This window comes from Hylobates moloch, unplaced genomic scaffold, assembly GCF_009828535.3.
Source record: "Hylobates moloch isolate HMO894 unplaced genomic scaffold, HMol_V3 SCAFFOLD_10, whole genome shotgun sequence".
In the NCBI taxonomy this organism is placed as follows: Eukaryota; Metazoa; Chordata; class Mammalia; order Primates; family Hylobatidae; genus Hylobates; species Hylobates moloch.
In genome coordinates, this window is record NW_026652285.1 from 66,082,825 (window position 1) to 66,096,120 (window position 13,296).

At 56.1% G+C, this 13,296-nt stretch overlaps 1 protein-coding gene across 1 annotated transcript in view; it reads left to right on the forward strand.

Annotated features, from left to right (window-relative positions):
• The first annotated feature begins 935 nt into the window (after positions 1-935).
• Positions 936-13,296, forward strand: part of PHF2 (PHD finger protein 2) — a 34,442-nt gene continuing 22,081 nt past the window's right edge. The window contains exons 1-8 of the mRNA XM_032164746.2: positions 936-1,097; positions 5,055-5,241; positions 6,291-6,453; positions 7,815-7,902; positions 8,370-8,476; positions 10,013-10,104; positions 11,382-11,471; positions 12,063-12,431. Coding sequence (XP_032020637.2) covers positions 1,009-1,097; positions 5,055-5,241; positions 6,291-6,453; positions 7,815-7,902; positions 8,370-8,476; positions 10,013-10,104; positions 11,382-11,471; positions 12,063-12,431 — 1,185 coding nt within the window. The 5' untranslated portion in view covers positions 936-1,008. The remainder of the gene's footprint in view (positions 1,098-5,054; positions 5,242-6,290; positions 6,454-7,814; positions 7,903-8,369; positions 8,477-10,012; positions 10,105-11,381; positions 11,472-12,062; positions 12,432-13,296) is intronic.

Sequence of the window (13,296 nt, forward strand, 5' to 3'; positions counted from 1 at the left end):
TTTATATCCCTGAAGTCTCTTTCCTTCTGACAGCCCGTTTCCTTCTATCCTGTTGGTTTGTTGGAGAGAAGGCCATGTTGGTCCTGCAGAATGTCCCACATCCAGGATTTGGTTGCCAGCGTCCCCAGTGGTGTTACTGAGCAGGTCCCTCTGTCCCGGGTGTTTCCTATAAACTTGTGGTTAGAGGCTTGCTTGACTTGCCTTCAGGTTTTTGGTAGGACTCCCTCTGGGTGGGAGTGCTTTCATTTGTGGGGAGGCCTTTCATGCCTGGCCACACTCTTGCGGTGATGCAAACGAGGCCAGTGGCCCTGGCACCCACCTCATCTGTCCACACTAATCCCATGGCCTTGCAGTTTGTGGTCAGAGCAGCCATGGAGAACTACTGCAAACGGCAACTGGCAATTCTATCCTCCTCCTCCCTCTATCAGTCATGAGTCTTTTATAAAGAAATTTTCTTCCTCAGCTCATCTGGTTATCCTGAACTTTTCTTTGTCAGCTACAGAAAAGGCTTTTCCCTTTATCAGTTTGCCAATTCTCAGAGTAGTGAATTGGTGCCCTAGAAATGCAGGGGTTTTGATAGCTTAATTTTTAAAATGTAGGTATGTCTCATGAATTACTTGGAACATACACTAAAATGTATTTGCTGTTCATCTGAAATTCAGACAGGCCAGGCATCCTGTGTTTTTATTTGCTAATCTGGCCACCGTCGCTGAGGCCTGTGACCTGGCCGCCTCACAGCATCACCAGGTCAGAGGAAGAGTGGTCAGAGTTGAGCCAGGGGAAAAGCAGGCGGGTGAAGCTCGACGTTGACACCTAGAGCTTCCGCATCTAGCCCCTGGCAGCTCCTGCTATGTGTGAGGGCAGCCAAGGGTGTGTGTCCACTTCACACATCCTGGCCTCAGGGAGGCTGTGCCACCTTCCCAGGGTGCTCAAGCTCCTCCCGCCACCTCCCTAGGGCCGGAGCGGAGTGTGGATGTGACAGATGTCACCAAGCAGAAAGACTGCAAGATGAAGCTGAAGGAGTTTGTGGACTATTACTACAGCACCAACCGCAAGCGGGTCCTCAATGTCACCAACCTCGAGTTCTCCGACACCCGGTGAGTGCTGCCACCCTGGGAATGTGGGGGCTGGGGCTGGGGTTGGGGCAGGGGCATTGTGCCGACCTTGGTCGTCGCCTGAGAAGCACAGGTCGAAGGTATCAGTGTCTGGAATACTGCACATGGCACAACTGATTTTTCCTGTTTCTCTCTCTCTCTTAAATTTTTTCCTTTTTTCCTTTTTTTTTTTTTTTTTTTAAGGCTGGCCCACAGCTGACTGTTTCTGTTTTAAAGTATGAAGGTGACATATTGAGAACAATTCAAACAAAAATAAGGAGCAAAAAGGCAAAGCCTCCTCTGGTCTTGGCCCTGCCCATCCCACTCCTCAGAGAGAAACATTGGTAACGGTGTGTAGTTTTTTCCAGAATGCACACACTCATGACACACTCAGACACATCTATGACACACCCACTTCTGGACACACAACATTCACACTTACTCATGGACACACCAACACTCATGACACCCACTCGTGGACACATGACACTCACACTGACTCATGGACACTCCAATGCATGAGACATTCATGACACTCTGACCCTCACATTCGCTCATGGACATACCCATGACATGCTCATCCATAGATATGTCACACACCCGCAGTCATGACAGACTCATACCTACTCACAGACACCAACGTGTGGTGCAGTCACACTCATGGACACACTTGTCAACACACTCGTGACACAACACACCAACACTCATGGACGTACTCATGACACATTCATAGACATGACACACTAGCGGACACATGGACACACATGACACACACTCAGCACTCACCAACACATGGTACACTCACACTCACGGAAACACTCGCCAACACACTCATGACACATTCATAACACATCGACACTCGCCCATGGACGTATTCATGACACATTCATAGACACGACACACTAGCAGACACATGGACACACACTTAGCACTCATCAACACGGTACATTCACACATGGACACACTCGCCAACACACTTGTGACACGTTCACAACACACCGACACACTCACCTGACATGGACATGCGATACACTCACCCATGGGCATTCATGGACACACTTGTGGGCACACTCCTGATACACAGACACTGACACACTCAAACACAATAGACTCATGACACGCTCATCCCTGACTCACTGAGATACCGACTCACTGGCACACTCATACTCCTAACACCCGCATCCCTGGCACAGTTACCAACACCTGCACACACCCGCATAGACACCTACACTCACACACATGAGATCCTGCAGGGGCGGCTGCTGTGACCTGCCTCCCTGCTTTCCAGGCAAGGCAGGCCCCACACAGATACACCTTGGTTGGCCTGGTCCGCCTGAGTTCCTGGCGCTAGTTGTCGTCAGCCCTGTGGTCACTGGGTGGGGCATCCTCTGTCAGGGCTGACCTACACCAGCCTGGCTTCCTGGTGGCAGAGCTGCTGGCCCCGCACTTTGTGGCTCTGACCTTGTTCTCCCCCCAGGCTGCCAGCTTGGGTGTGGTCGGTGCCTGCCCTGGATCTACCCCTCACCCCCTCTCCATCACATCACCTCTGCCCTCCAGCTGGCCCCTGGGAAAGATCCAGAACACTCACTCACTGTAAGGCACGGGTGGCTAAGGATGGCTTCAGTCTTCATCATTTCCATCATGCCTACTTCCTGAAAGCACATAACACTTGCAAAGGGGCAGGTAGGGAGAAACAAAAGAATTATCTAAAACCAAGAAAGAGAATACAAAACTATGCCAAGAGCCACAAAAAGGTAATATGGCTGTGCATGGTGGCTCATGCCTGTAATCCCAAGATTTTGGGAGGCTGAGGCAGGAGGATCACTTGAGGGCAGGAGTTTCCAACCAGCCTGGGCAACAAAGTAGGATCTTGTCTTTATTTTAAAAATTAAAAAAAAAAAAGGGTAATGGGCATTCAGTTTGGTTGAGCTTCCTAACAGCAAAGATAAAAAGGGAAATGGAGTGGGTTATGGTACCAGAGAAAGTGGTATGTATTGCTTTGGTACCAAACAACATAACTGAGTCAGGTCTCCGTCAACTTAATTTACTGCCCTGCCTGGGTTGAGGGGTTCTCACAGAGAGATGTCTAGGTTATGGAGCTAGGGAGAGATGGTACTTTGGCCTGTGGTTTTCTGTTGGGCCTTTCAGGGCCATCCCTTTGCCTCCTGTTTCCACTGGCCCAGTCCATGGACCATTAGGGGATTGTTTGCAACTTTTTTTGGGCACTTACCTACCAGAGCCTTCACATGGGCTTGGGTTGGCGCCATGGAGTGGGCTCTGCTTCATCATTAAGTCTGTCCCCAAGGATGTTGGCCAAGCAGGTAAGGTCAGGCCTGACACCATGGGCTGTCTGGGGTAGCTCTTGGGGCCTGCTGCCTCGGGGGGCCCACAGTGACCAATGTACCCCCAGACCGGAGAGATGCCTGCTCTGTGGCAGGTCTAGGGTGATGTTCCCACTGCTGGTAATTCCAGATACACGTCACATCTGGACTCTTGCTCATGGTGGCCTTGCGTCTTCATGGGGGCTTTGAGGACCACCTCCCGCCAACTCAGAGAAAGGTGTGGCCGCACCTAAACAGGCCAAGCAAGGGAAAGAAGGACGTTTGAGGGTGTGGTGGAAGGCAGGGACAGCCTGGCCCCCTGTGGTGTGTGGTGTTTGAAGGACATGGCTGGAGATGGGTCATGAGGGCCCTTGTGGCAGGGAACCCTCTCCTGTGGGCAGCAATGTGCCCAGACTGCTGAGGTTTCAGAGGTTGGCAGTGGGTATGAATGGGGATGATGAGGACTCCTGGGGGATAGAGAAGGGTGCTAGTTTGGAACGTGCTGGAGATTTAAAGGTGAGGTCTGTGACTGAGGCTGGTGGGATTGGGGCGGCAGGACTCTGCTTGTGATTTGTGACAGTCTTGTCCAGGGGCAACTTGTCCAGGTTGGTGTGGCCTTCGAGTAGAGACAACAGCACTTGCAGATGGGATGACAGAGACATGACAGACCCTGTCTTCCTGGAGGCAGCAAGAACTCCCAGATCTAGTTCTTAGTGGCAGCTGAAATGTCACTGCATGGGTGCTGTTAAGCTTGACTTTTTTTTTTTTTTTTTTGAGACGAAGTCTCGCTCTGTTGCCCAGGCTGGAGGGCAATGGGGTGATCTCGGCTCACTGTAACCTCCGCCTCCTGGGTTCAAGTGATTCTCCTGCCTCAGCCTCCCAAGTAGCTGGGATTACAGGCATGCCACCATGCCCAGCTAGTTTTTATATTTTTAGTAGAGACAGTGTTTCACCATGTTGGCCAGGCTGGTCTCAAACACCTGACTTCGTGGTCCACCCACCTCGGTCTCCCAAAGTGCTGAGATTACAGACGTGAGCCACCGTGCCCAGCCTAGTTTGACATTTTTGATGAAGTGTAACACGTTTTGTCCAGGACAGTGACATGTCATTGAATTGAAGGCTGCCTCTGCATCTCCCTATCTTCCCTGGATATGAGTTGGCTGGATTTGACAGTGACCTGACGTGGCCAGGGGTCATGGGCGCCCTGTTGTCAGCTCTGGAGAGCAGTGGCTGTTATCAGGTGATGCCAGAGGTGCCTGGGCTGAGTGTGAGAAATGATATCTACACTCCAGCCCAGTGCACCACAGCACATGCACGTGGCCAGTCTGGAAAGACTCGCTTTCCAGTTCCCAGGAAAGGAGGTTCCCTCTCAGGGGTAGATGGTTTTGGGGCCTTTTCATTATCTTCTGGGGGTGGAGGGCAGCATCAGACCCAGTCTCTTGCCAGGGCCACAGCCAGCGCCTGGGCTCGTTCCGTCCTCTGTGATCCTGTTTGCTCCTCTGTGAAACGGGAGCTGTGACCTGTGGCCCACAGGTGGTGAGAGAGTGTAGGACGTGCCTCACAGAACATGTTTCCCACTCCAAGGGACATAAAAAAGGGAATCCCAGGTTCCCTCACCACCTTCCTCTCCCACCCCCAGAATGTCCAGCTTCGTGGAGCCACCTGACATTGTGAAGAAACTGTCTTGGGTAGAAAACTACTGGCCAGATGATGCATTGCTGGCCAAGCCCAAAGTGACCAAGTACTGCCTGATCTGCGTGAAGGACAGTTACACCGACTTCCACATCGACTCTGGGGGTGCCTCCGCCTGGTACCACGTGCTCAAGGTGAGCCACGCCCTTCGGGGCACCTCTGCCTTGCCGTGGCCATGACCCATCTGCAAGATTGTCTGCAGTCCCCCCAAGCCCTGACTGTGGCCAGGATGCCACTCCCCAGAGGGCCTCTGGACCGTCCATCCCTGGGACAGGAGGCCTCTGGAGACGTCTCTGGGTGGTGGGGCAGGGGTGCATGTGGGACCAGAGAACCGCATGAGTGTCTCCTTGTTCTGATGGGATTCAGGCTTGTTAACAATTGGGTGAGGCCACTGGGTGACCATGCACTTAGAGGAGAAAGGGGGGTGTTGCAAAGACATGCTGGAAGAGGGGCCAGCCATAGCCAGAGCCCTGCACAGGAGCCAGTGGGCAGGATGGGAGCATCTGAGTGGGCAGGGAAGGCTAGGAGCCTCATCATTGAGGCTGAGAGAGGGAAGCCAGAAAAAATATGAGACATAAATAGCAACAGAAACAAAGGAAACGCTAAGCTGTGGGCTCCCCCACCTGCTAACTGAGCTTCTCTAGACCAGCTGGAATTGGAGCTGGGGGTGGGCGGGTGCACGTGCTGATCCCACCTCTGGGAGGCCTTGAGCAAGTCACTGGGGCATCCACGGAACCTGCCTTGGCCCCATTGCAGTAAGACAAGGGTCTCGCTGCTCCTGGTGCAGAACCCCTCCTGGGGCCTGCCATAAGACTGCCTGGGACACAGTGGCATCATTTGACGCAGCCTGAGATCCAAGTGGCTCTCAAGAGTGGAGCTACCTGGAATGCTTTTGATAGTCAGTTGCAGCTTTATTTGCAGCCTGGGCACCCACACCATTTGTAGTGCCTCAAAACAATGTAATGTGGGATTATGGGCTTTAGCTCTTAACTGTGCAGAGGGCCCAGATACCCAGAACCTTCCTAACACGCACATTTCTGAATTGCAAAGCACCTGTGCCCTCAGTGTTGCAGGCAGGAGTCGTGGACCTGGGCAGGGTACTTTTCACGTTAGGACCTATCACTTGCACCCCCAACCCCCGCATCCCGGCATGGGCGGCTCTGCCAACAGGCTCTCTTGGCAGGGGGAGAAGACCTTCTATCTCATCAGGCCGGCCTCGGCCAACATCTCCCTGTATGAGCGCTGGCGGTCTGCCTCTAACCACAGCGAGATGTTCTTTGCCGACCAGGTCGACAAATGCTACAAGTGCATCGTCAAGCAGGGCCAGACCCTCTTCATCCCCTCAGGTGAGTGTGGGCAGCTTTGGGGACCATGTCCTAGGGCTTGCCGGCCCTTATCAAGCTTTCTTCCCTGTCCCTTGGACCGTGTCCCCACCATAGGGTCTCTTCGGCATCCCTGGCATGCCTGCTCCCTTGTCTGGAGCATATGAAGTGGAAAGGAAGTTGAAACTTGGCAGCTACCTTGTCCGGAGCTTACCGCCACCCCAGCCCAGTCCCTGCAGAGGGGCCAGCAATGGGGCTTGTGCTGTCTGGTCAGCATGGGCACTCCTCACCACCGAGGCCACCTTGGAGCTGCGCAGCCAGTCAGCTGCCTTCACATCCTGGCTGGGCTCACTGTGACCGAGCCTACGGCTGGAGACCCAGCTCAGAGAGCCTTGTGTGGAGACAGCAGCCACGACATCAGAGCCAGTGAGGGAGGAGGGCGCTAGCTGCTAATTAAGGCAATAGTAGGGGACATTTTGAGTCTGTGCTGAAGGAGAAAGCCCGTCATGAGCCACTGTGTGCCTCTAGGTAACAAATGTTAGAACAAATCCCAGACATTCCTTTGTTTCATTAAATATTTCACTGTTTCTGAAGGGCTTCCTTTCCTTCTAAAGTAACATAGCTGCAATACTGTTCTCACACCTCGAAAAATGAACAATTAACAGCATTTCCCTGATATCATCAAATAGCCAATTGGCGTTCAGATTTTTAAATCGTTTTATAGGGTTGGTTTTTTTTTTTCCATTTTAAATAAGTATCAAACTGAGGCCCTCATATTTTAATGATTTATAAGCCTCAGAATCTTCTGTAATCTCTGGGTCCCTCCTCCCTCCGTTAGCTTCTTCACAGTCACAGCTACATAGGAAAGAGTTGTGGATTTCCTAGGGTCTGGCCCAGGCTCTGTCTCCGAGGATAACCTGGGGACCAGTCCCAGCCGCGATGCATCTGCCCCAGCCTTGTCTCCTGCTCCTGAGTGTGGTTGGGAGGCCAGGTAGCTGGACACAGGCTGGGGCTTCCTCTCTCTGTCTGAGTACTGCCCCCTCAAGTGGCCTGAGCAAGTCCCCTCAGCTCTGGGCCTCGGTTTCCCTGTCTGTGCAGGGCTGGACTGACTAGTCTGTGCCGTCTCAGACACAGCCTCTCCCCCGACCCCCTTCCATGGAGGCTGGGGTTGGGCCAGAGCCAGAGAGCTTTTCCCAGGGAGGCCCCAGGCTGCTGGTGAAGCTGCAGAGGTGGACAGGGCACCAAGGTATAGGCGGGCAGGAACTGGAGCCTGGGCTGGGCCGGGAAAGGCCTATGCTGGTCTCCGCCGTTCCCTAATCTGGAGCCATGAGAAGCCCGTTCATGGGAGCAAGGTGGGGCACCAGCCACTCCCGTCTCTCTCCCAGGCTGGATCTACGCCACGCTCACCCCTGTGGACTGCCTGGCCTTCGCGGGACATTTCCTCCACAGCCTGAGTGTGGAGATGCAGATGAGGTAGTGCCTGCCGCGCTGTCTGCCCTCGGGCTCCGCAGAGCAGCGTCCTCCCTCTAGCTGGGTCGGTTCTGGACGCCTTGGGTTGAGTCCTGGCACAGCCCACCTGTGGGTGGCCTGGACATGACCGTCAGCCTCGGTGGGCCTCTTTGTGATGTGGAGGGAAGGAGGAGGTGGGCCCTGGGGTCTTGCAGGCTGGCTCCTCAAGGGACCTGGCTGCTGGACGGTTGTAGTTGCCCTTGGTGGGGTTGGGGTTGCTTAAAAGGCTGCTGCCTTCTCTTCTTGGGCACTGACAGAACTCTCATGGGCCCCGAGGCCTGCAGCCACCAGGGCAGTTGTCCCCTGGTCCTCCTCAGCTATGCAGGGCCCAGTGGAGAGGCCTGAGCTGGTGTGTCTGGGGCCTGGATTGACGCCCAGCGTCGCCTGCTTGATGGTCGGTGCACTGAGAACTGCTCTTTGGTGGCTTCCAGAGCATATGAAGTGGAAAGGAGGTTGAAACTGGGCAGCCTGACTCAGTTTCCCAACTTCGAAACTGCGTGCTGGTACATGGGGAAGCACCTGCTGGAGGCGTTCAAAGGTACTGGTCACTCCAGGGTGGGCGTCCAAGCCTGGGGCTCTTGGCTGTGGGGGCAGCCAGACCTGGTCAGGGCTGACTGTCTGGGTGTGAGTGCCACCTTCCTGTGGCCTGAGCAAGTCCCCTTGGGACTCAGCCGCCTGGGGCTCAGTTTCCCCATCTGTATAATGCAGGACTAGATTGAACAGGCTGGGCCTCTCCTTCCGATTGGACTGTCCTTTGTTTTAGAACGAACACTGGGCTGTGGGTTGAGAGGGGCGAGGGTGCGTGGCTTCAGTGCAGGTATCAATCACACCTGCTCCACCCTTCACGCTTGCCTCCATTGGGAAGGTGGGGCCCTGGCTCTGTCACCAGCTGAGGAGTGGGTGCGAGTGGGCTCTGGGTCCCCTTAGGCCTGGCAGCTGGATCGTGAGGCAGGCTTGTGGCTCGGTGGCCCTCTGTGGATGCACTGTGGCATCCCTGGGCCTCCCTTTTCTGTCCCAGGTCCTGCCTGGCCACACCCTCAGAGATGAGAGCAGGTGGCTCCTGGCAGCCACCACCCTGTCCAGGCCTCCAGACTGCCCATCAGGGTGAGGGAGCCTGCAGGAGAGTTTGCGTTTATGTGTGATTTCCTTTCTCAGTGTGGTTGCTCATAGTTGCTCTTTTTGGTTCTAATAGCAGCCAAGAGCTCTTTTATGCAGAACCCTTTGTACTCTGGCCCTAGTTTGAGAAGGTAAAATGGTCCTTAGTCATGGCTGGCCAGGTTTTGGTAAGATTTTCCCATTGTTCCCCAAATGTGGAGCCCTGAGCTTGACTCTGGCAGAAGGAAGTGCCCAAGATGGGAGTCTAACCCTGCCCTCAGGGGACTCGTGCCAGGGAGGCAGGGATCAGGGCAGCACCCGGGAAGCCACCCCACAGGGCCAGCCTGACTACTGGCCAGCTAGGCCACTGTGGCCATATCCTCTCTGCCTGGGCCTCCCCCTCTGAGTGGACAACAGTTCAGTTGGCCCCCAGGACTGAGAGGACCCAGGGAGCTTCCATGGTCCTGGTGAGTCAGAGCCCTGGAGCCCTGGAGCCCTCTTCAATGGGAAGAGGGAGGGGAGGCCCACAGCAGGAGTGCACCTCCCAGCTGAACTGTGGTTGGTCCCTACACTGTGCTAAGGGGCGCCATGAGGTGGGAAGAGATGCTTGGGGATGCCTGGTGTGGGCCCATGGACAGCCTGTGGCCTGGGTCCTGGCATGACTGTGGCCCCTTGCTCAGGCAGGGCTGGGGTATTAGGCAGAGTGAGGAGAGCCAGGCAGCCTGTCTTAGGGGCCTGGAGGGTGAGACAGTGGGAGGATGGTGGGAGGGCCAATCTTTCCTCAAGCAGGGCAGGCCACCAGGAGGATGGGCGCCCCAGGTTCCAAGAGGAACTGTTGGCAGTTGAGCTGGTGGCCGTGGGTGGAGGGAGACCTCTGGAAGGCTGGACCTGGCATCCCCCAGTCTGGCTGTGTGGCTGGGCATGAAGGCACCTGTGGGCAGCGGGCATCCACCCACCTCACCCAGTGTCTCCTTCCCAGGCTCTCACAAATCTGGGAAGCAGCTGCCCCCTCATCTAGTCCAAGGAGCTAAAATTCTCAATGGTGCTTTCCGATCGTGGACGAAGAAGCAGGTAGGAATCATGTCACAAATGCCCTAGGGCAGGAGAGCAGTGACAGGCGGGAGGACCTCCCCGGAGACCCAGCAGCAATGTCCAGGACTTGTCCTGCTTCAGTGAGATCCAGCCTGGGAAGGACAGTGGTGCTCCCCTGCCTGGCTTGGCCTGGGGTGTGCCTTTGCCCCAGACACTCCATGGGTCCGTCCCCTGCTGTCCGCTGATTGGGCCACCTGAGGGCTGGGGGAGGACAGATGCAGATGCAGAGCCCCCTCTATCAGGGGCTCACAGCTTGGTCACAAGTTGGTGGGAGGAGGGTGAGCGGGTGCTGGTGTGTCCTGGGAGGAAGGTGGGTCTGTGGGTGGGGGACAGATGGCCTATGGTGGGATGATACTGTGTGAGCACAGAAAGGCCTGGAACCTGGTGGGGGCAGGGAAGGACGGGGGGAGTGGCTGGCTCCAGGACAGGGAGTGCTGGGGACACCCTGTCGGCTCCTCCTGGCTGGCCCTGGCATCAGCTCAGAAGCTAAGCTGCCTGATTGCGGGTGCAGCACCCCAGCCACCTTGCTCTGTGACCCGGGCAGCCCCTCCCTGTGACTCTTCCCGATGACCATCCTGTGTTTGCCCCCACAGAAGCCACTTACTGTGTTCCTTAGCATCTTCCCTTGGTTTTGGCTACAGAAGGGAGGGGAATGTCTGGCCCAGCCTCGAGCACCCTCTGGGGCAGTGTTTCCTGCTGGGGCTCTCACTGTGCAGAGGCGCTATGCCTGATCCTGAGGGAGGAGGACCCTCTCCCAGGCCAGAGTAGGCCAGTGGAGATTTACACGAAGCCTTCAGGAAGGCCAGGCTGCAGGGAATACCGTGTGTAGCCTGCCTCTGTCATGGGCGGGCCAGGCAGGAGAGGCAGCCAGTGCACTCCCAGGGCCATCCTGCAGCTACCACCTCCGTCAGGCCTCAAGGCCCAGGGCAGTCCAGGGCGCCCCTCCCACCTCACCTCAGCTGTGTGGCTGGGTGGAGTGGCCTCTGACCAGGAAGAAGGGATGGGACCCATATCCACTCCATAGCCCGCTGGTGGTGGCCTCGGGCAAGCTTGTCCTCTCTGGTACTTGGTTTGTCCACCTATTGATGGGGGCTCACAGCAGATACCTCTTGCCAGGGCAGAGTTTGGCTTGGAAGCCCCTCGCCTCATGCTCATCTGAGTGGCTCAGCAGTCAGGCGACAGCCTGCAAGAATGCAGGGGTAAGTCAGGGTCACGGGACATGTCTGGTGCTGACCCTGGGTCCGGTTGTCCTGCAGGCTTTGGCAGAGCATGAGGACGAGCTCCCGGAGCACTTCAAACCTTCACAGCTAATCAAAGACCTGGCCAAAGAGATCCGGCTCAGTGAGGTGGGGCCATGTCCAGGTGCTGGGCTGGACCCCTGGGGATTGGGGAGGGCCCACTTGTCTTTCTCTGGGTCCAGGGGCCAGCCTGACACAGAGCTGCCAGTTCCAGGAAGGCCAGTGCCCCAGACGGTCCTCCTTGCACTTTCCTGGGCGAGCTTGCCTTTGTGAGGGCTCAGGGTCCTAGGTCTCTGGCTGGGTCTGTGTCCTGGTGTGAGTGTATAGGGACTGAGAAATGGCACCAGCCTCTCTGAAGCTCCCATGGGGAGGGCACTCTGTGGGAGGAGCCCCTGACTCAGCCTCTCCAGTCCCAGCTTGTGTGATCCTGGATGAGCCCCCAGCCGCTGTGCTGGGGTAGGACAGAAGAGCCTTGGGGAGAGCAAGTGACTGATGGCATGTGGCAGGTGTGAGTGTGTCACACAACAGCATGGGTTGGGTGTGAGTGTGTCACATGATGGTGTGGGGTAGCTGAGCCTTTCTGGGCTGATAACTCCCCGCCAGCCTGGCAGTGAGGGTCTCCAGAGTCCTGGTGTGTGGACCCTCCTGGGCCACAGTTTGGCAGAAGCAGCATGTGACCCTCTCCTTTCTGTATCCCAGAATGCCTCCAAAGCCGTCCGACCGGAAGTGAATACTGTTGCCTCGTCAGATGAGGTGTGTGACGGGGACCGGGAGAAGGAGGAGCCGCCGTCTCCCGTTGAGGCCACCCCGCCTCAATCCCTCCTGGAGAAAGTGTCCAAAAAAAAGACTCCCAAAACTGTGAAGATGCCCAAGCCGTCCAAAATCCCCAAGCCCCCGAAGCCCCCTAAGCCCCCAAGGCCCCCCAAAACGCTGAAGCTCAAAGATGGAGGCAAGAAGAAAGGGAAGAAGTCCCGGGAGTCAGCCTCGCCCACCATCCCCAACCTGGACCTGCTTGAAGCCCACACCAAGGAGGCACTGACCAAGATGGAGCCACCCAAGAAGGGCAAGGTGGGCCCCCCTCACCCTGACTCCGCACCTTATCACCAGAGGTGCTGCAGCGTCTCTTGGGGGCCAGTCCCATGGAGATAGCTAGGGCCCATTGTCCTTGTTCCCCAGGGGCCCCTGAGAAGATGTGGGGGTCTGGGCTCTTGCTGTGGGCTTGTATGCCCAGAAGATGCACTTCCCTGCCTGGTCCTGACCCAGTCCTGTAGCATCCAGGCCCAGACCCCCCAGAGTGGACAGGCTCTGCCCAGCAAGCCACAGAGCAGTGGGCCTGAAGAGGGGCCCTCATTGAGGAAGGCAACACAATGTGTGTGTGCTGTGGCAGAGGTGGCACCCAAGAGGGACACCTGGTGGAGGAGGCATGGTGGTTTTCCAGGAGGGGATGTCTAGTTTAGGTTTCCTAGCCAGATGAGCAGTTACCAGGAGACAAAGAAGCCCTGGGTCCTCTCTGGGGCCAAGGCATTGAGGTTGAAACCTGAAGGTAGATGAGGTGTCTGTGCAGAAACAACAGGGAGAATGCCATTGGAGGGGAGGGGGTTCAGGGGTGAGGACAAGAGCAGGGTTGCCCTGATAGTCTGAGCCCCTGTGGACAGTGAAGAGATGGGCCCAGCCCTGAAGACCCACTCTGACTAGAGGATCTTAGGTCTGGGCTTCAGGGACCATGAACCCCTGAAGCACCATTGAGTGTGAGCTTCTGCCAGGAGGAGGTTGTTATCTACTTCCTGGGGGCCAGGACACTTCAGGGCTGGCATCACAGGGGTGCAGTGGGACACTTTTGTGTTCTCTTTCTCAGGGCAAGCATGAATGAATGCATGAGCAAATGAATGGATGGCTAAATGGCTGGATGAATGGATGAATGAATGAATAGGTG